Source organism: Odontesthes bonariensis, chromosome 24, assembly GCF_027942865.1.
Source record: "Odontesthes bonariensis isolate fOdoBon6 chromosome 24, fOdoBon6.hap1, whole genome shotgun sequence".
In the NCBI taxonomy this organism is placed as follows: Eukaryota; Metazoa; Chordata; class Actinopteri; order Atheriniformes; family Atherinopsidae; genus Odontesthes; species Odontesthes bonariensis.
The window spans coordinates 6,166,600-6,188,081 of NC_134529.1; the positions used below are offsets into that span (position 1 = coordinate 6,166,600).

General features: G+C 42.9%; 1 protein-coding gene across 3 annotated transcripts in view; it reads right to left on the bottom strand.

Moving 5' to 3' along the window:
* igf2r (insulin-like growth factor 2 receptor) overlaps positions 1–21,482 on the bottom strand; it is a 43,765-nt gene that overhangs the window by 10,930 nt on the left and 11,353 nt on the right. For all 3 annotated transcript variants that reach the window (XM_075459476.1, XM_075459475.1, XM_075459474.1), the window contains exons 5-37: positions 21,106–21,238; positions 20,402–20,513; positions 20,098–20,206; positions 19,836–19,995; positions 17,963–18,152; positions 16,417–16,520; positions 16,013–16,177; positions 15,532–15,675; positions 15,213–15,368; positions 14,983–15,120; positions 13,859–14,009; positions 13,607–13,775; positions 13,414–13,529; positions 13,163–13,322; positions 11,419–11,595; positions 11,231–11,326; positions 11,020–11,121; positions 10,684–10,846; positions 10,303–10,479; positions 10,001–10,147; positions 8,744–8,922; positions 7,830–7,917; positions 7,536–7,745; positions 7,309–7,439; positions 7,089–7,192; positions 6,451–6,584; positions 6,159–6,355; positions 4,477–4,603; positions 3,479–3,610; positions 2,724–2,883; positions 2,018–2,126; positions 759–840; positions 525–658 (exon numbers count right to left, since the gene is read on the bottom strand). In XM_075459476.1, coding sequence (XP_075315591.1) covers positions 525–658; positions 759–840; positions 2,018–2,126; positions 2,724–2,883; positions 3,479–3,610; positions 4,477–4,603; positions 6,159–6,355; positions 6,451–6,584; positions 7,089–7,192; positions 7,309–7,439; positions 7,536–7,745; positions 7,830–7,917; positions 8,744–8,922; positions 10,001–10,147; positions 10,303–10,479; positions 10,684–10,846; positions 11,020–11,121; positions 11,231–11,326; positions 11,419–11,595; positions 13,163–13,322; positions 13,414–13,529; positions 13,607–13,775; positions 13,859–14,009; positions 14,983–15,120; positions 15,213–15,368; positions 15,532–15,675; positions 16,013–16,177; positions 16,417–16,520; positions 17,963–18,152; positions 19,836–19,995; positions 20,098–20,206; positions 20,402–20,513; positions 21,106–21,238 — 4,656 coding nt within the window. The remainder of the gene's footprint in view (positions 1–524; positions 659–758; positions 841–2,017; positions 2,127–2,723; positions 2,884–3,478; positions 3,611–4,476; positions 4,604–6,158; positions 6,356–6,450; positions 6,585–7,088; positions 7,193–7,308; positions 7,440–7,535; positions 7,746–7,829; positions 7,918–8,743; positions 8,923–10,000; positions 10,148–10,302; positions 10,480–10,683; positions 10,847–11,019; positions 11,122–11,230; positions 11,327–11,418; positions 11,596–13,162; positions 13,323–13,413; positions 13,530–13,606; positions 13,776–13,858; positions 14,010–14,982; positions 15,121–15,212; positions 15,369–15,531; positions 15,676–16,012; positions 16,178–16,416; positions 16,521–17,962; positions 18,153–19,835; positions 19,996–20,097; positions 20,207–20,401; positions 20,514–21,105; positions 21,239–21,482) is intronic.

The window sequence follows — 21,482 nt, forward strand, 5'->3', positions numbered from 1 at the left end:
TCACACTGTTAGGCATCTTAAGGTTTCAGCTTTATTAATCCTCGCAAATGCCCTCAATACGCTGCTTCTGCTCTCCAACATTTTCGATCACCTTTAAAGATCCATTTCTCCTCTTTGGTCCTCCTTTCCTGCTGAGAACGTCAACGTGCCGACATTTTAATCTATTTTACCAACTACATTTGCTTGTTTTACCGCATTGCTGTGATCGCTTGACCATTTTACTTTGTGAAATACTCGGTTTTAAATGTGCTTTATGAATACAAGTTGACTTTACTCACCTTTAAAGCAAACTGACAGCAGCTCCCTCAGATCGATTTATTATTTTATCATTACAGCATATTGCTTCTTTGTTTTATTAAGTAATGATTTTTGTTTAAACCTTTGATTGTCTGGTCTAAAATGTCCCTAAGTGCCTGGAAAAGCAACTCCAAATTAAATGATGAGGCAGGTCACAGTTACTAATTCTTGCTCTGCCTTTTCTGATTAAAATGTTAAAAAGATTAGCGTCTGTCAGTGTTTCTCACCACAGGCGGTCCGTTATCAGGATCCATACAGACAGCAGATCCAGGCGGACAGGTGACCCCGGGGATGGGGTTCAGGGGCTGACAGATGTTGATGTAAAAGTCTGGAGTTTCGTCGCTTTGGTCCACTGCTTCATCTGAAAGGACAGAAACAGATGAATTGCATCACGAGTTATGGGTTGTTCTGGATTTGTTACTTCTCGGCTGTGTTTCGGTGTGAAAGCTTGGCCCACCAACCTGTTGCCGTGTAGTATCCGCTGACATGAATGAGAGGAGTCAGGTCGATCAAAGAGGAGCCGTTCTGGACGGAACACTTGACCTGATGATTAAATGTAAAGAAGAAAAGAAACGACAGTCAGATATTCGGCTTCAGGAATTCACCCATCTTTGTACTGTGATGTCTATACTCCCTAATTTACTGTACAAAGACTGTGAGTTTTCTTCTTCCGCTCCATCAAAGTTACCTTTTTTAATGACCTTTATTGACCAAGTAAATCACAGAGAATCGCACACTTCTACTGCTCCAAAATAACTATAATCCAACATTCCCGTCTCCTTTAATGATCTGCTGAGAGAAGCTCTTTGTAGTTCTCATGCACACTGCTCTCAAATGAAATCTTATTTTCTCTTTGAAATAGCCAACTTAGTGCCAATTTGTGAAGGAATGTGACATGTTTTCTGCTTTAATATGTGGAAATAACTTCTTAATATAAAAGCTACACTTCATTACAGTATCTTGTAAAAATCCAATAAATTCAAAGACGCTTCCTATCTACAGCACACAGACGCTTCTCTGAATCATCTGAGGCACACATTTAGTGTCAACGGCACACATACACACACGAAAACATGTCAGGATCAGTCAGGATTCTGATATTCGTAAATAAACATGTATTTTATTATGTTACAGGGTTAAACATCTCCCAAATAAGTGTTTCTGAAAAGGTGAATTTCATTTAAAGGGGACATTGTATGGAAAAATAAACAGTTTTAGAGCATATATTTGGGTCTCTGAAGTCACTAAAACTCAAAGTTTCAGATCAAAACACAACCCTGATATCTTCACTTATCAGTGAATGAAGGAATTACAACTTGAGATCTCAATGGTGTCATTAACCAGTCAGCAGCCAGTTTAACAACACATTACTTGTGGTGAAACTGTGTCAAAAATAGGGATCTGGAGCCCAGCAGCTGCCCATGTCCAAACTGCAGATGAGGAACAATTTAAATACTTCAGAATAAAACTGCCAGTCAAGTCAGTTTGGTGTGTGGTCTGAGCTCTCAGGTTATTTACTGTGTGCTCTCTCATACTCTAATAAGGAGCTCCAAGGGTTAACGAGTACAAAAGATCTCAACAGAGTCAGACCCCGGAGGAAGGGTAGAGGGTGCAGAGGGTTGCTCTAACCCGCCCTCACAGGTAGAAGGGAATAAATGTCTCTAAAACATTTTTAACAAGCCGTTCACAGTCCTCTGACGGAAACCACAAAGATACTTACAGGTTGTTCGCACACCAGCGGCGTGTGGAACGAGAAGAAGTGCGTGCAGGTGTCGGAGTTTGAGTCGATGAGCACCGGCTCTGGGGGGGCCGAGCCCATGTTAGGAGGCCTGTACAAACACATTGGAAATGTTAAGATCATCAGATTTGAGCTCAGCCTGCAAGATGTTAAGAAAACCTGCAAAACTTAACAAAGATAACAGTGTTCTACAACACAGCCCGCTTTGCTTTTCCTTTATTTCAAGTGAAAACGTCCTGTCGGGCTAATATTTACAGCAGTCCAAGCAGATTCTTTGCAGTATTGATCCTGGACATGTTGATATTATATTTTCCATTACACCATTAACAGGACAAACAACACTGGAGTTGAGTTTTTAGTTAAACTGACAACTAAAACCACTTAAAAAGGACCCTCAGCATACCGCATGCATCCCATTTACAGCCCATTTTAACCAATGAGATACATAGAACACAGGTTCCCCTCATTTTCAATGAGATTGTGACCCTAATCCTAAATCTCTTTTCAAATGTTGCTTTTATTTGAGTGTCTTAAAACAAGTGTTCAAACACCAACTTTGGATACATTGAAAGATAAATAAAACTTTTGGCTTTCAGAGGATAAGCAGGGACTCCTTGGAGCCTACATGTCGTGTCGTACACAAAAAAAAAGATAAAAACTCAGAAAGAAATTCAGAGGACGGTCGGACCTGCAGATGAAGTGGATGATGGTGTTGTGTTTGAGGTCTGGGTTTGCCGAGCAGGGACTTCCTCCTTCATACGTCAGCTCCAGGACTTGATCTTTGTAGGAGATTTTTCTGCTCGCCTGACCGCCATCGAGCGCTGTGTTAGAGTCCTTGATGCACACAGCTGCAACACACACGTAAACAGATGTTAAAAACGCTTGAAATTCACCTTCAAACATACAGTTTGCAGATTAATGATGAAATTCAACTCTTTATTTTGCCTTTTTTTTGCAATATTTTACAAACCTTTAGTGACAGCCATTTTGTGGATTCAAGGAGGAATTTTTCAGCCTCGAACAGGATACAAACCTTAAGAATCTTATTTACAAGCCACTGTGCTCCCCTTCCTAAACTGTGTCCATCTAACACTGATTAAACATTTCTAACATCCTCATAATTATATCAGCAAATTGGCTTATCATGCAGCTTTGTACATCTGGTCAATTATTTGAGAAACAGGGAAATTTCCTGTCCCTCTGAAGCAGTTTACACACAGTAGTGACGCATGTCTGCCAGCTCTGACTGGTTGGAAGCTGGTTAGATTATTGTGACACACAGAGGCCCACTGACCTTTGAGCCTGTGAGCGACAGAGGAATGATTTGCTGGTTTAAAACATAAACTCATTTCATTGCTAACTTTAAGGAATTTAACTGATGCAGGTGACGTAAGTCTGCAGTGTGGTGTTCCTTCTGTAATGAATGGCCCACTCACTACATACCAGTTCCAGGGCTGCATCCAGCGTTGGTCAGGTTTCCGCAGACGTTCATGCGGAACATCCTCCTGGGCTCCTGATGATCGTACACAGTGTAACCCCCGTCCTTCATCAAGGAGTTCAGGTCAAACAAATGACCTGGGAGGGCCGGAAAAGTTCAACATGTCACACTTTAGAAGCGCTCGTTTCAGGAAGGTTCATCTTTTAACTCAAAGGGCGCAGACTCCGACTACGTTTCTGTTCGTCTAGACCAGTGATACTATTTTTTTTTTCCCCACAAGAGCCACATTGGCAGCAAAATCAAGGGAAGAGCCACTTTTGCAAATATGCATTTCTACATATAAAACATCCCACAAAAAAAGAAACAACACAGCCAATACATTTTCAATTAAGACCATATTTGCTTTAGATTAGATTTAGATTAAATTAGATTGTACTTTATTCATCCCACAACAGGGAAATTCATGACAAGAAATAATTTTTTTTTTTTTTTTAAATTAATTAATACTTGATACTGGGATGAGCGGAAGCTGGCGTGCATGTCCTTGACTTTCTTTATGTTGTATTTGTAGTTTGTTTTTGTAATTACAGTGAGACATTGAGCCCTTTTTTGATTAAAAACTGATCCATTGTGCCTGCATCTCGCGCTGGCTAAAGGAGCTAGCGTGCACTGCGGTCAAGTGAGGTGGTTTAAGCGGGCTGCGTTGCCAGGTTTAACAAAGCCCCCTTTAGGAAACACCATTAAGCCTTAAATAATACTTAATAAAAATGCTTAATACTACAAAAACGCAAACTGAATAAAAATACTTAAAACTGTGCAGTATTCGCTGTATGTTATTTGAAAAAAATTATTGTTATTGTTACCATATTGTTATAAGCTACTAAGCGAGTGCGAGCCGCCAATTAGAGCTTGAGGAGCCGCGCAATGAGTATCTCTGGTCTAGACCTTCTGCACCTGAATGTAGATCATGTGTGGTGATGGTCGCAGTGTTCGAGTGCCTGACCTGTAGCGGGGTTTGTGACTCGGCAGTTATCGTGCTGGGTGCTGTTTAGAGGGCAGGCGGCGGCTGTTAACCACAAGAAGGTGTACATGCAGTCCTCAATCTCAGAGATCAGAGTCGGCCGGGAATCCTGGGTGGAATTTAAGAGATAAAAATAAGTTTCATCAGTGTTTTTATTCACTTAAACACCTGCCTCAGTTTTCTTAACAGACATTAAAGGGGCATCTCCCTTTCTTTTTAGTAAGTCTGTGTCTTCAGTAGACGGCAGGCAGAGTGCTCAGTTTGGAGAATCAAAGACAAAGCTGTGAGGTGGGTCTGCTGCACCTAAACTACGATTAATCAACAAATATTCTACAAAACGGGCTTTAGATGTGTTGTCTAATGCAGTCTATAAAGTTTGGCAATTTCAAAAGGAAAGAAATGGCTTCACAGACTGCTCACGCTCACCAGGTTTATTCCAGCTAGTTAATCGAGTTACAGAATTGTGGGTAGGAATAATCCCATTTTCTTACACTGAAGGAGATAACAAAGGAAGCTCTGAAGCTCCAGCCCCAATCCACCAGTTAATCTTCAGCTCCTTTCAACCACAACAAGACGCAGACATACTCCAACTCCTCCACTTGAGGCCAATGAGCAATTCAAACTCTGAATACCAACTCTGGAACAGCAAAAATGAAGGAAAAGCTTGGAAAAGCCTAATGAAGTAAACAATGTACAAAAGTGTAAAAAACTACAATATAGCATCCATTCGAAACACTGGGGAATTTTTAAGGTTTTAGTTGTTTTATATTGAAACAAATGGCTCTTCTGTGGCCTTGTTCTGATTGTTCTGAGTGGCTGTTGGTTTAGCTCAGAATCCCGTCTTAATTCTCCAAACTGAGACACCGACTGATCCTAAACAATTCACACAGACCGACTAAAGTAGAAGAAGCGATGTTCATAAAAGGTTCCTTTTCAGCAGCAGGACTCGAATTTTGGGCAAAGTAACAGTTATTCGCCTTATTCCCAACCCACTCTAAATATTTCATAAACTATGGAGCAAACCTTTTACACACGAACAGCTAACGGAGGGATTGTGCTGGCATTAGCACTCAGGGACAGAATGAAAGTAAGACCTTTATTTCCCTGCTTTAGGAGACTCTTCTGATCCACCACACGGTGTTCTGAACTAGCTCCCTGCAGGTTAACTGCTCCTGTTAAACATTTGAACACTCTTTTGTACCTTTTGTGAGCAGTTATTTTCAATTCAATTCATTTTTATTTATATAGCGCCATATACAACAAATGTCATCTCAAGGAACTTCAATAATAAAGTCCAATTCAAGCGAATTGGAATTAAATTAATTGTAATCATAATTATTTATAAAATAATCCAATTTGTTCTTCATTTTCCCCATGAGAACACTGCACAACCTCCATCTAAAAGGTAAGTTTTTACCAGTTTCTTTGGTTGAAACTGTGGTTTAGTTCCTTAAAAAGGTTCTTGGTCCACAGGGAAAGATACAGCAGAGGAAACAATCGACATGTCTAATTTATTTAGGCTAATTTCACCCAGGCAGCTCAAACTGATTCTTTCTAATCGCACAGTAAGATAAAAGGATTTTGAAATTGAAGGTTTCTAAAGTGCTTTGCTGACCAACATGGGAGGAGCCTGTTGGGTCAGCACTGCAGACTGAATCTCTCACCACTTTGTCTTTGTCACACTTGAAGCGGATGATGCTGGTCCTGTTGCGCTTTCCGTCCGGACAAGCCTGGCCGCTGGCGTACTGCAGCTTCAGGACACTTCTGTCCCACGTAGGACCGGACTCCACCTGCCCCAGACTCACGTAGTCATCTCCATCCTTCACACAGGACGCTGAACTGGTGGGACACGTCCACGAGCCTGCGGCAAGATGAGCGGAGGGTCAAACCGCGTCTCATTTACAGAAGATGCTCTGAAAACAGATGCTGCACTGAGACGGGAGCGTGCGCACTGACCTCCCTGATCCACCAATGACCTGCAGACGTTGATGTAAAAATGTTTCTTCTTGTTCTGAGTTGAGAGTTCCACCTCCCAGTTCCGAGAGTCCAAAGCCAGAGGAGAGAGGTCGTACGAGTGACCCTGACCGTCGCTGAGGACAAAACAGACAAAGCTGGAGTTAATTCTGCTGAAACAGCCCTTTTTAATCCATTAACATTAATTTTTACAATAAATCTTATGTACGTAGGAGAAAATAAGAGCCATCTTTTTCAGATTCTCCGAGTTTGTCTTAATCGACAAAAAATTTAAAATTCCAAGAAGTTAAATTCAGTCGAGGAGACAAATAAGGCTTTTTCCAGGAAATTAGTCCTTGAAAACTCAGTGAAAACCCACATAAAGGTCAGAGAAGTGGGATTTATGGCCTCTGAAAATACTGGATTCATTCATTCATTGCATCAGAGGGTTTTCTTCTGCAAGCATATCAATAATAAACAAAACAATGCCACTGTTGTTTCCAACAGTGTCAGCTTATTAGTAGTATTTTCATTAATCTACAGTAGACGGTTGAAGTAGAGCGCTAAGGAAATATCTGGATGAGAAGAGACACGGACAAAGATGGAAGGACGAGGAGCAGGAGGAGGGTGAGGATGGTTACTTGTAGGAGCAGCTGGTGGTTTTGACTGGGACGCAGGCCAGTGCAGTGGGCCAGTTGAACAGGTAGGTGCAGTCTGGAGTCTCTTTAATAAACTCTGGTGTTCCCTGAACAAGTGAGATATCAAACAAACACGGCAAATAACCATCACTGAGAACAGCTGAGGTGACTCCTGCTCTTTAATAAAGACACACAGACACACTCATTTTCAGAATTCACTTACAGGATGCCTGTCAGGGTGGCAGGAGAAGGAGATCTCTGTGGATCTCTGGTAAACGGTATGACAGGCTTCTCCACTGGTGTAGTTCAGAATGATCTGGTCCCCCACAAAGCTCAGAATCTGGTTTGCCATTCCTGCTCACACACACACATGCAGTTAAGCTCAACAAAATGACACAAAAATCAAAGCATTCTGCAGCTTTTGGGCTTTCTTTGAGCCCTTTTCAATACCTGCTATCTTGTGATTGCCTCCCTCCACCTGGCAGGAAGACACGGACTCGATTCCCGTGTCTTTGTGTGTGCAGACGTCTTTCTCGAGCGCCCCGCAGATGGACAGGTGGTAGGTGTACTTGCCGCTTTGGATGGGGTAATCTCTGCCTTTCAGAGAACTGAAGTCAAAGTCGTACCCACTCTTAGGGTCACGAACCCGACAGTTTTCACCTGGGAGAAAAAGTTCGGACGCACTCTTAAAACTTTACAACAGCCTCTGATGCAGTTGGACTGTTGAGATCACTTGAGATTTACCTCGAGACTTCCTGATAGGGCAGGCCTCAGATGTCCTCCAGATGAAGACGTATTCACAGCCATCTTGGCGGTCGAGCATGGGCGAGCCCTGGAAGCAAACGATCACATACAGTAACTGGCTGCATGGCCACTTCCCACTGTGACTTTGTAGGATGCATTCGGGGTGGTGCAGCAACAGCATATCAATAAAACGCAAACTAAAGAGGAAAAACTGGGATTTTTTTCTCTTGTAATGATTCTATTTGGTGGTCTTCATTCACACGGAACAAAATGAGACGATGACTAAGAGGAGACACACCTGTAAGTATCCCCGTTCTAAATTTGGGACCAATCAGTGCAACACAGGGAAAGTAAACATGGAGAAGCAGCATTTAGCTGTTATGCTGCTAACAAGTGGAACAAACTGCCAGTGGAGTTTAAACTTTCACCAAATGGAGACATTTTTAAATCCAGGTTAAAAACATTTCTGTTCTTATGTGTCTATGCATGAAATCTGCACGATATCTTTGAATTTATCTGGACTGTTGCTTGTTTTTAAATTCATTTAAATTATTTTAATTGTTTCTCTTTATATTCTTTTATGTATTTTTAATGCTTCTTCCACTCCCTGCTGCAATGCTTTTATTTTATGTGAAGCACTTTGAACTGTTTTGTACAAATAAATTTGATTTGAAAGTAACGCTTTTTGATCGAATCTGTGTTTTGTGGAAACAGATTGCATAACTCAAGGTTTTAACAGTTTAACTTTTCTTTTTATAGCCATTTATGGTATCTAAGTTACAGTTTTTACACCAAATCTGATCCACGCTCTCTGCAATGAACGACATGAAAGACAATGACAGAAACCACCACCTCGCACCGTGTGGTGGTCTGAACTTGGTGGGTTAAAGAGTGGGTGGGTGCAGCCAACTCACCGGGTTGTCGTCACACTGAAAGATGACGCGCGTTGAGTACCGGGATGAAGCGCCACACTTGTCGCCGTTCTGGTACACGATGCTGATGGAGCCGTCCTCCGCCACCTGCGGGCTGGACTGCACGTACCCCAGGTTGTAACCTTTCCCATCGATTATACCACAAGAACCCAAAGGACCCACTGCAAGGAAGAGAAAAGGCTTTATTTTGACCAATCGCTTAGATTCCTTATTAAGATCTTCTAAAATTCTCACAATAAAGGACTTTAACCACGTGTGTATATGGCTGCAATAAACAATTAATCTGCTCATCTACCTGATCGATTATTCAGTCTATGAACAATATAAATCAGTAAAAATAAATATAGGAGTGGCACAATATACCAGTATGGAAGATAATTGTGATATCAAAAGAATAAAATCTTGATGTCGGTTTAAATAAAAGTTTTTTTTTGTTATTTAATCAGATAGAATCTAAATGTTACTGAATGCTTCTTCCCTACAATTTTTAAAGTTGAATTTACCTGCTAAAAAAGGAGACAAAAACTGATAGAAATATTTATTTTTCAAGTATTTTACTGTTATTTTGATCATGTGGTAAAGTCAAGATGTCATAAAATGATAAAGTTATCCAGTTCATCTTGATTTTAAAAAGCTGGAACAGGCTAAATTTGGGATTTTAGAGATAAAAAATAACCGATATAATTAACAAGTAAAATTAATTTCTGAAATTAGATCATTCTTAATTAGTACCTTTTATAATTAGAGTTAAATGCAGATGAAAATAAGTTTAACACGAATTGCAGGAGCCGTTTTCAGTTTGTAACATGCTTAATTGGCACAACTGGCGCCACCTTTGAGCTAACTGATAGCACCACAGAGGTGAGAACATTCATTCATTTGACAGGTGTCGACACATGGAGGAGCATATAAGGCTTTCTGACCGCCAATTATTTTTAATGCCGTTAATATTACTGTGTAAAAAGTAAAGAAGGTATTGTGGAAAACAGGTGGAGGGTTACAGCAGAAATGAAGACCATTTAAGCTCAAATAAATCTTCAGAAATCAAAGAATTATGTGTTTAAAACAGCACCTCAGCGGCTTTAAGTGTGGCTTACAAGAATATTCAATAAACCAGTTAAAGTCGGGTTTGTATTGTAGGTTCAAAGTTATGGAGAACCTGAACTCCCACAGCCTCTAAACTTAATGTCTCCATTTTATTCCTTTATTAACGTGCTGTATTAAACCTTTTTTCCTGACCTGGACAGTCCTTGAGAGTCGGGAGGGGTTTGCAGACATTGATGTAAAAGCTGCTTGACGTCACCGCATCCGTGTCTATGGGAATCCAAGGGCTGTCGTCTCCGTTTCGGATCAGCTTGCTCAGATCGTACTCATTACCGTAGGAATCTAGAGGGAACAGAAGAGAAAAAACAGGTTCATTCTGACATTTTTGTGTAGAAAAATCGCATTACAGAAACGTATCAAACTGATTATTTAAAGAAAGACAGAAATTCTGTGACCAAACAAACAAAAAGACCGACGAAGTGTGCGTGTGTGTGTACCAGAGATCCTGCAGTCAACCGGAGCAGGTATGCAGGCCAGGGCGGTGGAGAACTCAAAGAGGGCGTCGTGCACCACGTGGCTGGGTAAGGTGCTCAGGTCCTCCCGCACCAGTTTCAGCGAGCCAGGGTGAGAGTTCGGATCGCACACAAAGTTAATCGTGAAGGTGTCCCGAGTTGCTGACGGATGAGATCAAGTTCAGAGTAAAATAAACAAAAAGAAAGAAGATTTTTAGCACTTCATTCACTTAAATTATTTGTCTCGGCTTGTTTTCCAAGTCAAAACTCTTATACTGCTTATAGAAACAGGATGTGCATGTTCCTCTGCAGCAACGACACACCTTCTAACTGAATGTGAACTGAAGATTTTGGGGGTTTTGGTACCTGTGGGATCGTCCCGCGGTCCCTTATATGTCAGTTTGAGCATGCCGTCGGTGGTGTACTGGAGGGTCCTCTCCACCCCCACCGGGCTTACGGCCTGCCCGTTCTCCAGCTCACAGCCAGCCATACCCTGCCCACACTCTGCTGCGTCTGAGCAGATGTTCACCTGCAGGGAGGAGCGATTGCACTTCTGTTTACTTCCTGCATCATCCTTCTTCATAAGACAACCCCAGAGTACATTTTCTATCAAAAGAAAACCAGTCTAACCCCCTAACACTGACCCAAACATACTCAAACGAAGCATTACAGCTTCAGCTGGTCGGTGTGTGAGTGTCTTACCAGGAAGTCTTTGCCATTTGCTGTTGTCTTGTATCCGGTGCTGGAGGCCAAAAGCTGAAGGTTGTATTCAAAGCCAGAGTTGGGGTCCACCACAGCACATGTCTGAGATATCAAAAAGACATCGATTTTTAAAATTATAGCCTTTTCATATCAGAAATGTATATAAATCCCATGTAAAAGGTAACCGTAAGAGACAGGCAGGTGAACGTACGCTGTTCTTGGTGGTTTGGATGGCGCAGGCTGCCCTGGTTTCCCACATGAAGTTGGCGGTGCAGTTCTGGTTCATCAGGAATCGCGGTCCCATAGACTGCACAGCGTGGAGCACAAACACAGTCACATCGCAGACACGTGGAGGATACGTTGGGCATTAACAGGCCGCACTCTTTTTAATCCACTTACAGTCGTTCCCCTGGAGCAGGCCAGGTGGATGCGTGTGGCGAACGACAGCTTCTGACCCTCCGACAGGCAGACAGAACCGTCTGTGAACTCCAGCAGCAGCTGGTCCCGTTCCTCTATGATGGGCCCTCGCTTCGAGATGCCCATGTTGCTGACGGACACCACCTCTTTTGGGGAGCCCTGCGGACAGAAGGAGCTCTGAAAAATCTCTTCAGACACCACCGAGACCGTTATGATGGCTGGAAAACAGATGCTCACACTCAGATGGAAACGACAGATTCATGTTGTGATGTATATTTGTCCACAAAGTACAGCTTTTTTGCCTCATTTCTACTCATATTATGGCGCTTTTCCACTAGCTCGGCACGGCTCGGTTTGGTTGTGTTTCCGTTACACTTCGTGCCTCCTCGACGTGGGCGGGGTCGTCGTAACACGGCTGCGCGTGTTGCTGCTCACCCTGTGGCTTTTTGTCACACAGAAGGCAAGAGAAGAGAGCCAGAGAAGACTCCTGGCCGCCAGACAAAACAGTATTGAAAAGTACCGGAGAGTTTTGTTACGAGCTTCAAAAAGACGAGGTTTGGAGGTAAGCTAACGGTTGCTAACGCTAGCTTTTATTATCCGCGTTATGATGCTTCCAGTGACGACACTGGATCCCAATCAGTGGAAGGCAGTCGGCGGCTGACGTCACATTTTATGGTGCTTTTCCACTAGCTCGGCGCACTATTGCGTGTTTCCACTAGCACGCCGTACGTGCAGCCGGGACTATTTTCCGTACCACCTCAGCCCTGGTTCCAAGCGGGCCGAAGCGTTACTAAAACGTGACGTCAGCCGACTGCCTTCCATTGATGTTAAAAATGATGTAAAAGAGGCAGACCCTGAGGAACAAAGGAGCAGAGTCACTCCAAGCCATAAAACAACCCCCTGTAGATTAGCTGCTGTCGTGTCTCTCTGTGTTATTTTGACCGAAACATGTCAGAAATGATGATTAAGACCTCAGAGAATTGTGTCCGCTTGTGAAAAAAGGGCAGAATATTTCTCCATTATCTCTTTAAGAGAGAGAAAAACCTTTCGAAGCCTTTAAAAAGCACATAAAAAAAATGGATTAAAGACTAATTGTGTTTGCTGAACCTCAATAAATCAGGTTCTTGGTATCTGTGATAAATCTAATTCTCTCAGTCTATATTTTTTAAACCTTTTTGTTTTGACTCAACTTTTACCAACTCGTGTTTCTAAATAAGACCTCACTGTAGCTGAAATTGTATGATGAACAACATTTTATTCCACATCTGTTCCTGCCTGCTGCTCTGATCCTTCCTGCTCCAGTGCGCAGTTCACTGCCCACAAAGTCCAGTGAACTGCACAGGCAAATATTTCCCTCAAATAAACAAGCGTTTCAGACCTGTTTTTAAAGCCTCTACTTTAATCTAAACAGCTGTAAGCGTCACTTGAGGAATTAAGTAGCTGCAAGATGAGCACAGCTTCGGTGACGGTGATACGCTCTAACGCAGATGACCCACACTCAACACTGTCCCTGAACAGTATTGTGTAGGCACTAGCTGCTGCTCTCCTGCTCATGACTCCCTTCCTGTGTGTCTGCGGGGGACATTCAGCAGTATTCTGGGATATAACTGATGTACGACCACAAACCTCCAGCATTTACGGACAACAGGTTTCTGTACGAATAATGAAACTGCGACTCTGACTCAGGTAAATAAGCTCAGGAGCCAAGTTCCAGGTGCTTGCATACCTGCTCAGTAACGTATTTAATTTCGCAGATGGATGCATCGCGGTCGCAGCCCGGCACAGGGTTGATGGGCCGGCATATGTTGATGTAGTACTTCTTCAGGTTCGAGGTGTCTGACAGGTCCATCGCCAGCCAGTTTCTGCTGGAGGAGGACCGCGACAGGCTGAAGGCAGAAGGAGACACGACACAGGCGGTGAGGAGGAGCAGGGAGGCAGGTTGGTGTTTTAGAAATGAGATGCTTCAATGTGCAGTACCTGGATAAGTCGTACTGGTCAAGAGTGTTGGGATCCGTCACCAAACACTCATGAGGCCTTTGAGGACAAGCGTAGGATGTATACCAGCGGAAGTTATACGTGTATTTGTCTTCAACCTGTATTCATAAAGAGTAAATCAACAACATGCAAGGAGTAAGCTTAAATAATTAAAGGAAGGATGAAGGGGTGTTACCTGGAATACAGGGTTTCCAGGTCCAGCCTCTGGGTCACAGAGGAAGGAGATGAGAGTGGACCTGAGTGTGTGTTGCTCGTTGTTGTACTGGGAGCCGTTACTGTAGGTCAGCTGGATCAGGCCGTCATAGTAGGACAGATGGGAGTTCGCCTCCCCAAGACTCCAAGAACTAAAGAGGAAAGTCAGGCCGTAAAATATAAGAAAGAAGAGTGTGAGTGTGTGATGTTATGTGCGTCCACGGTTTGGTCTTACCTCTTTTCTACCTGGCACGCTCCGGCCTTCTCAGGACACGTGGCAGCTTTGACCGGCCCGCAGACGTTGATGTAGTAGTTGTAGTTGCCGTTGGTCAGGTTGTAGAAGCTGCCGTCAGGTTTAGTGAGAGGCGACAGGTCAAAAGAGAACCCTGCGGATCCACACGGGTTAGTCAGAGAGGAGGATAAAAGTCCAAAGATGCTCTGTAAAACGTGGAAATGAAAACAGAATGCTCCCTGTCCCATTTCCTTTAGGCGTACTGCTGCCATAAAACTCAAACGACTGCATAAATGCGGTCGTAGGTTCAAAGAGGTGGCTCGAAGATAAGTCATCAGGTCTGGTCTTAAAAGATGTAAAATCTCTGGAATGACTCATATTCAGCCTCATAACACACGCTCTCCACCAAGTGGCAGAGATGAGGAGGTGGAGTGAAACTTCCTCACTTCCAGACATGAAGTCTGCCGGCTTTATAATAGTTTCATTTCAAAGTTCACGCTGTAGGTTTTAACAGTGTGCAACTTATAAAGATAAACTATGTTTGAGGGTAGAACACAATCAAATGCCCGAGAAAAAGTCTGAGATGTAAAAATAATATGGTGTTAAATCAGTACTTTTAGTTGTTTTCCCTGAAGAATAAATGTTTCATGAAAGCATAATAATTAACTCTCAGATCAGTTAGTTTTTGCTGTCGTGTACAACCACTGAAACTTGAGAGCTACCTTAATTATCGCTGTATTACTCCTCTGACAACATTAACACGGTGGAGCTACATGAATGTTTTTCATTGTTTTGGATGATCATAATGCCTCATATTTACACACGGGGCAGATGGGTGCAGATGAGGATGTCATTGTGTGCTTTAGGAATTTCCTTCTTTTTTCTTTTTGTTTTCCATTTAAAATATATTCTGTCAGATGATGAGAACAGCTGCTCTAAAGATGCCTTGCACTTCCAGATAAATGCACAAATGAAAGTGAGATTTCCAAGCAGCACGAGCAGATCAAAACGCCCCTAAATGCACATTTACATAAAGCATTAAACCCGTTTCTTCTCTATGATCTTCTATTTGGATTTCTCTTGCTAAAGTTTAAGCATAGTTAAGTCAGAGTCTGTGTGTCCCGTACCAGCCTGAGGGTCCTCCACCCTGCAGCCTTCTCCTTGCACCTTTGAGAGGACGCAGGCAGCGGCGGTGTACCACTCCAACTCGTAAACGCACTGATCTGATGAAACGCTACGAAGCACAGGGGCACTCTCGAGATCTCCTGCAAGACACGAGTAAAGGCGACAACATGTGGAAAAGCAGCAACACGCACAGAACTGAAGAGAAAACCAAACTTTTCTCTGTTCAACCCACCTGGTTTGCATTTGAGGGTCAGGATAGTTTGGATTCTTGTCTTCTTATTGACACAAAAATCTCCATCGGTATACACCAGTCGGATGTCGTCTCCTGTTTTAAGCTTCTGTGGAGGTGAGAGGAAGCTGCCCAGATTGACGGTACGGTTATTCTTATCTGGATCAGAGACACAATCGATAAACAACTATGGTTATGTTATCAGGCTTCTCTTTGAAATGTTTTTAAACTCTGTGGCCACGGCAGAACGTTTGGGCTCAGTAATCTGAAACAATCAAACTTCGTGAATAATTAGAAACCTCCTTCCTGTGTATAAACGTACCCACAGCACAGAGGGACGCCTCCTCCGGGCAGCCAGCGGCACCCCCGGCCTGGATGACTTTGTGGCAGACGTTCAGGTAGTAACGCGAGTCCAACTGTGAGGATTTAGCATCCACTGCCTCCCAGTTCTCACTGCCATCCGACCCTGAGGCAGCAGACACAGTGGAAGGTGATTTTTTAACGATAAACAATATGATGCTGAAAAGATGCTACATTACAGCACTGTGTTTAGTGATACATTTTACAAAAAAAGCTGGAAACAAAACAATCTTATTCACATTAGAACATGCTGAGTGTAAGATATTTTGGGGTTGTGACAGAAACATTTAAGCATACTTAAACAGATGAGATTAATTGGGTCCATAAATATGTCATCAATTGTTGAATTAATTCATGAAGGAGCAAAATGCAATAAAAGTGTCTCAGACCACATTTCACATCAACAAAATAAAGAGTTTTACAACTTGATGAGTTAAACTAACCGGGGTATCGTGTAAGGGGTGAGAGGTCGTAGTGTTTTTTGCCATCTGTGACCCGACACAGCAGATCCTCCTTCTCCTTGACGCAGGCGAAGGTCGTCTCCCAGTTGAAGTAATAAGTGCAGTCCGTCTCCCCTGCGAACACCGGATTCCCTCGGCCTCCGTTGGCTGCAGAAATGACAACAAACATCAGGAGGAAGTTGAAGAAAGAAGAATGATGACACGATTTTTCTGTCTCCATGCAGTTTGAAACCTGTATATCAGCAGGAAAAACACTGAGGAGGATTTATTTTCCCCTTTTCTGATGACAAAAACGTCAGCAGGTTTCAAATCTTTACTGCTGTGTGTTCAACAGAACTGCTAAATTGAATGGCTAAATCATACAGCAACTGAAACTCGTGTCTCACATGCAGTGTTGTTGCACTGAAAGTTGATTATGGTCATTCTCTGGAAGCCGGAGGAGCATCTGCTGCCATCTGGGTAGATCAGAGTCAGATCTCCATCTGAATACCTGCAGAGGAGCAAAGCACACGGAAAGTCAGAGCTCGAAAAATATGACAAATTCAAACAATCGCAGCCAAAAAGGTGCAGAATCTGATAATGTAGTGCAGAACTTTATATGTCATATGTGCGTAGATGAAGGGGGACGGGGGTTAGAACATATCCTCCCACTTCAAGCTATAAAATATTCAGCTTTTGAAGTGGTGGAATAAGACTTCTTTTTATAAAATGGAGCCAAAATGGAGGAAAAATACATTAATATTCATCCTACAGCCAGTTGGTGTTATTCTCCGACTGGACAAAATGATAAAGGCATTAAACGAAGGTCACTTTTTACTTTGTGTGCTTGCACCTCAGCCCAAAGTTCCCACTGAGTCACAGAAAGTTCAGCTGATGCTGGGTGTCTTTATTAAAAAATACATTTTTCCCCTGACAGATCTTTTAAAGTGAGTGTGCAGCCGAAGGAAAAACTATAAGACCTAGATGCAGCTGAGGCCACGTATAATTTACTACAAACCATCAACAACCAGACAGCATGAGAGAGCTAAATGAAACTCTACAAAAAGACCTCGCGATTAAAGAGGAAAAAGCCCCCCGACTCCAAAAACCTTTGCACAATTCAGAAAATGAGTCTCAGGCCGAGGAGAAACGAGGTCATCAAACAGAAAAATGAGATCATGTAAAAAGAAATGAGAAATGTTTCAGAAAACTAGAAAGCTTGGAGCACAAACACGGAGCTGTGCAGTTAGAAAACGAGGCTCCCTGCCTACAAACGGGCTCTGGAAGAAGGACTTCACAAAGTCAACAAGCAGCAGATAAGAAACAACAAGAAAAAAAAAACCCTGAGAGACAACTGAAGAGGTCTGTGATGGTTTGGAGAGTTTAAAAGCTTGGAACACTGATATGGTGCCATGCAGAAAGAAAACGAGTCACTGTGTCAATACCTTCAGGTCAAAGGTGGACAACAACAACAAAGAAATCCTTAAAGACTTCAAAAGGTTTTTGTTCGGCAAGTAAATGCATCACTCTTTCAAAAGACCACGAAAGACCCAGAAATACAAATAAGAGGCCCGCCAACAAGACAAAAAGGAACTTAAAGCTCTTCAGGAAGAGCTCGAAGACTTTTAAGTGAAATTAAATAAGCTAAGAAGCTGAAATTAATCTCCCTGCCTTCACAAAACAGCCTTAAAGAGGCAGATTGTCTAATTTAGCTTCAAACCTTTTTGTTGCCCTCTTCAGAGAAAAATGATTCAAAGATTAAATGGAAGTAAAGATTACAGAATCTAAAATGTATAGATTCTAAAACCTGTATATTATAAATATGGGTTGAGAGGTTGAGAAGAAGATAAACAGCATCTGGTGTTTAACTCCTCCTGCTGAAGTTGTATCATTATCAGTCATGTGCACTGCTGGATAAGCCAAATAACACCCACATAAACACACAAGTATTACCGTAGGGTCTGGTTCTGATATTTTCCAGCCACTTTATTCATGCTTCCGGATTCCTTCACCTGGCAGGACGATATGAACGGATCTTCTCCACATTCGGTTGTGGGGATCTTTCCACACACGTTCAGGTAGTAGATGTAGCTGTCAGGCCCGCGGCTGGGCCCGGAGTGGGCATAATACGGGTGATCTGTAGCTAAATGCACAAACACAACGTGGCATTAATCAACCCTGACGCATTCGTCACCCTCATCTTTCTCTAAGATTCCAAAAGCCACGACTGTAAAACAATAGGTTTATAGTTCTTTTTTGGTTGATGTCACTTGGCTTTAGCTACAAACTGTGTTTTATCCATCTTTTCAGCCTTCTTCCTCAAACGTGGAACTATCCCCAGCAACATGAAGACTACAGGCTAACTGAATCACAGGCATCAGCTTTGGTTTTAAATTGGCAGCTCCTGAACTGGATGTCAACAACAGCTTGAATTAACATTAGGTGACATCAGTAAACCGCCAGACGTGTCACAGGCTGCGACAGTCTCTTACAACAATGAGTCGGAAGAAAAACAGGAAGTTCACTCATGAAGAACTTCCTCTGACTGCAGCATCATGAGCCAACAGGTTGGACGTACATTTGTAAGCAATAAGTTCCTATTATACCTTCAGATAGCCAACTGTAGCTCTGAGCTCTGAGGATTTATTCTGTCAGCATCTGAAGCAAACAACTAATCTTTCCTCCTAAATTTCTGTCTTGTCTTGGTTTTATTCCTAAAAAGAATTTGTCCAACTCTAATGAGCTCTAAAGTGAATATCTGCTCTGAGCTCCTTTCTCCTCCAACACAGCCTGAACCCTCTCAGACAGCTTTCTGTCCTTTCTTTAAGGAGTCTTCAGGAATAGTTCTCCAGGCTTCTTGAAGTACATCCCAAAGCTCTTCTTTGGATGTGGGCTGCCTTTTGTTGCGTTCTCTGCCAACATGATCCCACACTGCTTCAGTAATGTTGAGCTCCGGGCTCTGGGGAGGATTCATCCCTCCATCAGACCTGCTGCCACTGATTTTCAGCCCACTTCTTGTGTCCTTTGGCACAGCTCAGCCTTTTCTCCCTGTTTCCCTTCCTTAAGAACGGCTTCCTGACAGCCACCCTTCCGTGGAGCCCATTTCTGATGAGGCTTGGGCCAACAGCAGATGGATCAGCTGAAGGTCCAGATGCATCTCTCAGCTCCTGTGTCAGGTCTTTGCTGGATGTTTTCCTCTTTCTTAAGGACATCACTTTCAGATCCTGTTCATCTGCTGTAGATAGTTCTTTAGGCCTGACACTTCTTCTTCTGTCCTCCACTTGTCCAGTTTCCTCAAATGTTTTAAGGACACACTGCACACCATGCTGAGATATGCCAAGTTTTCAGCTAACAGCTCTTTGGGAATCACCTTGTTGCTGCAGAAATCCTGTTTTCTGTCTGTCACACTGTGTTATCTTTGCTGTTTTTCACAGATGCAGCTAAAGAAATGGGAACAGATGATGCGTCTTTGTGACAAAGTGCCTAAAGATCCAATTTAAAATGGCTTCTTTGCCAAGTTGTCTTTATGTTTCGACACAACACTGGTTCAATCCTGGAGTTTGGAGCCTTTTTTATGCTCGAATGATTCATAAGTCAGTGTTAAGTGGCTTAAAAACAAAAAAACAAGAAAGTCTGGCTGATTGGAAGGAAAATACTAAAAAAAAAAAAAGCAACCTTTAAGAGTACTGTTGGTGCTTCTAAGTCGTAAGAAAATGGTTCAAATGCTGAAAAGAATTTCTGCAGTAGATGATATCACTAACAGTAAGTAAGAAGGTGGTCTTTGGCTGCAGGATTTAGCCTCTGGTTCTAAGAATGATCGACTCACAGCTCAGAATAAGAGACGTTAGGTCGATGGAGATGTCATGCTGTTCGCTGGTCAGTTTGCAGGTATGGCTCTCCAGATAGTCTCTGTGACAGGCATACTCAGTCACCCACTCCACCTCATAACGACAGTTGGAACTGGCTACCATCTTAGGGGCGCTGCCCTGTGAGGCCGAAAACCAAACAAACACAAAACCAAATTAGAGCAAAGCAAGCAGACATTAACAATCCAGCAATTCAGAAGTCCTGTCGGCTGTGTGACCCACCGAATGTCTGCTCGACGGGCAGATGAAAGTGATGCTGACGGCGGGCTCGTGCTCTTCGCAGAACTCCGGCTTCGACGAGCCGGGACTTACTTTATACTGTAGCCTCAAGCTGGGGAGGACAGGATGTGAGAAGCAGGAGGAAAAAAAATTAATTTCTGCTAAACGAGGATTTCAATTAGCATCAAAACTAATTCAGAACAGAAACTATTCCTCCACATAGTGAGCTACAAATCCTTCCCAAGTCATGCTTTAAACAGAGAGCACAGTCCAGAGCCTCCTTTTTACTGGCATATTAAGAAGGTACCTGTCACTGGACACCAGCTCCAGCTGATCTGCAGGAGAGCCCATGTTGAAGAAACCCTGACTGGTGATGAGGCAAGCTGCAGAGCCCTCTGGACACGATTTATCTGGACTGTCTGAGGGAGGGTGACAAAGGGCACGAGATGAAGGCAGAAGAGAAATGTGACAATTTGGCAGCCTCAGTTAACCTTTAGAGAGCTATTAGACGAGTCAGTTCTGGTGAACATGGAGGATCGAGCTCCTTATTATGCAGATATATCCCTCAGAAGTGGGAAGAAACCCAAAAATAGAGAGAAGACTCAACTTGGATTCATCTACTGGGCAGAAATACGACTTGAAATAAATGTTGCTAATTTTTTTCCTGAGAGCAGGCTGAACTAATGAGGCAAACAGAGAGATGCTTGTTTAGAGGGGCGAGGTTTAGGCAACTGAGAAGCTGCTTCAGACCAGCGTTGAACTGGATAAAGTTGTTGGATAAAAAGTGCGTGCTGCACATACAGCCTTCAGCCAACTCTGCTGGAACATTACCCTCAATTATAGTTTATCTACTGGGCTCTTAAACCCTCTGAGGCTGTAAGACGCATACTATTCGGTACAGCTGACAACGGAACATTTCCAAGCTAAGATGGCTTCATCCGTCTCGCAGGTCAGATCTGAGAGGCTTCTAATTCAAGGAAAGGCTCAGTGTTGGGCTCGGGGGAAACTTACTGAGACTTCGGCAGATGTTGATGTAGAAGTCGATGGTGTCATCGCCGTCGTCCACCAAATAACCATCCTTGACTTTTATCAGGGGGTTGAGGTCATGCTTCTTACCATCTGAATCAAACGCGTAGCACGGCACCTGGACAGACAGGATGGTTGATGCTGCAGCACAGATGTATCTTCAAAGGCACCTTATATTTCAGTAGGCCGGGTGTGAAGGAATCCCTCCTCAAAACACATTAAAGTGTCATAATCAAACTAATAATTCCAAAACTTTTGGGTGGCTTTCATTCAAAGAAAGACTAACTTTTAAACCATTTTGTTAAAGGAGCGACTTTAATTAATTTCACACATTCTGAACCCAATCATTACGATAGCATGTG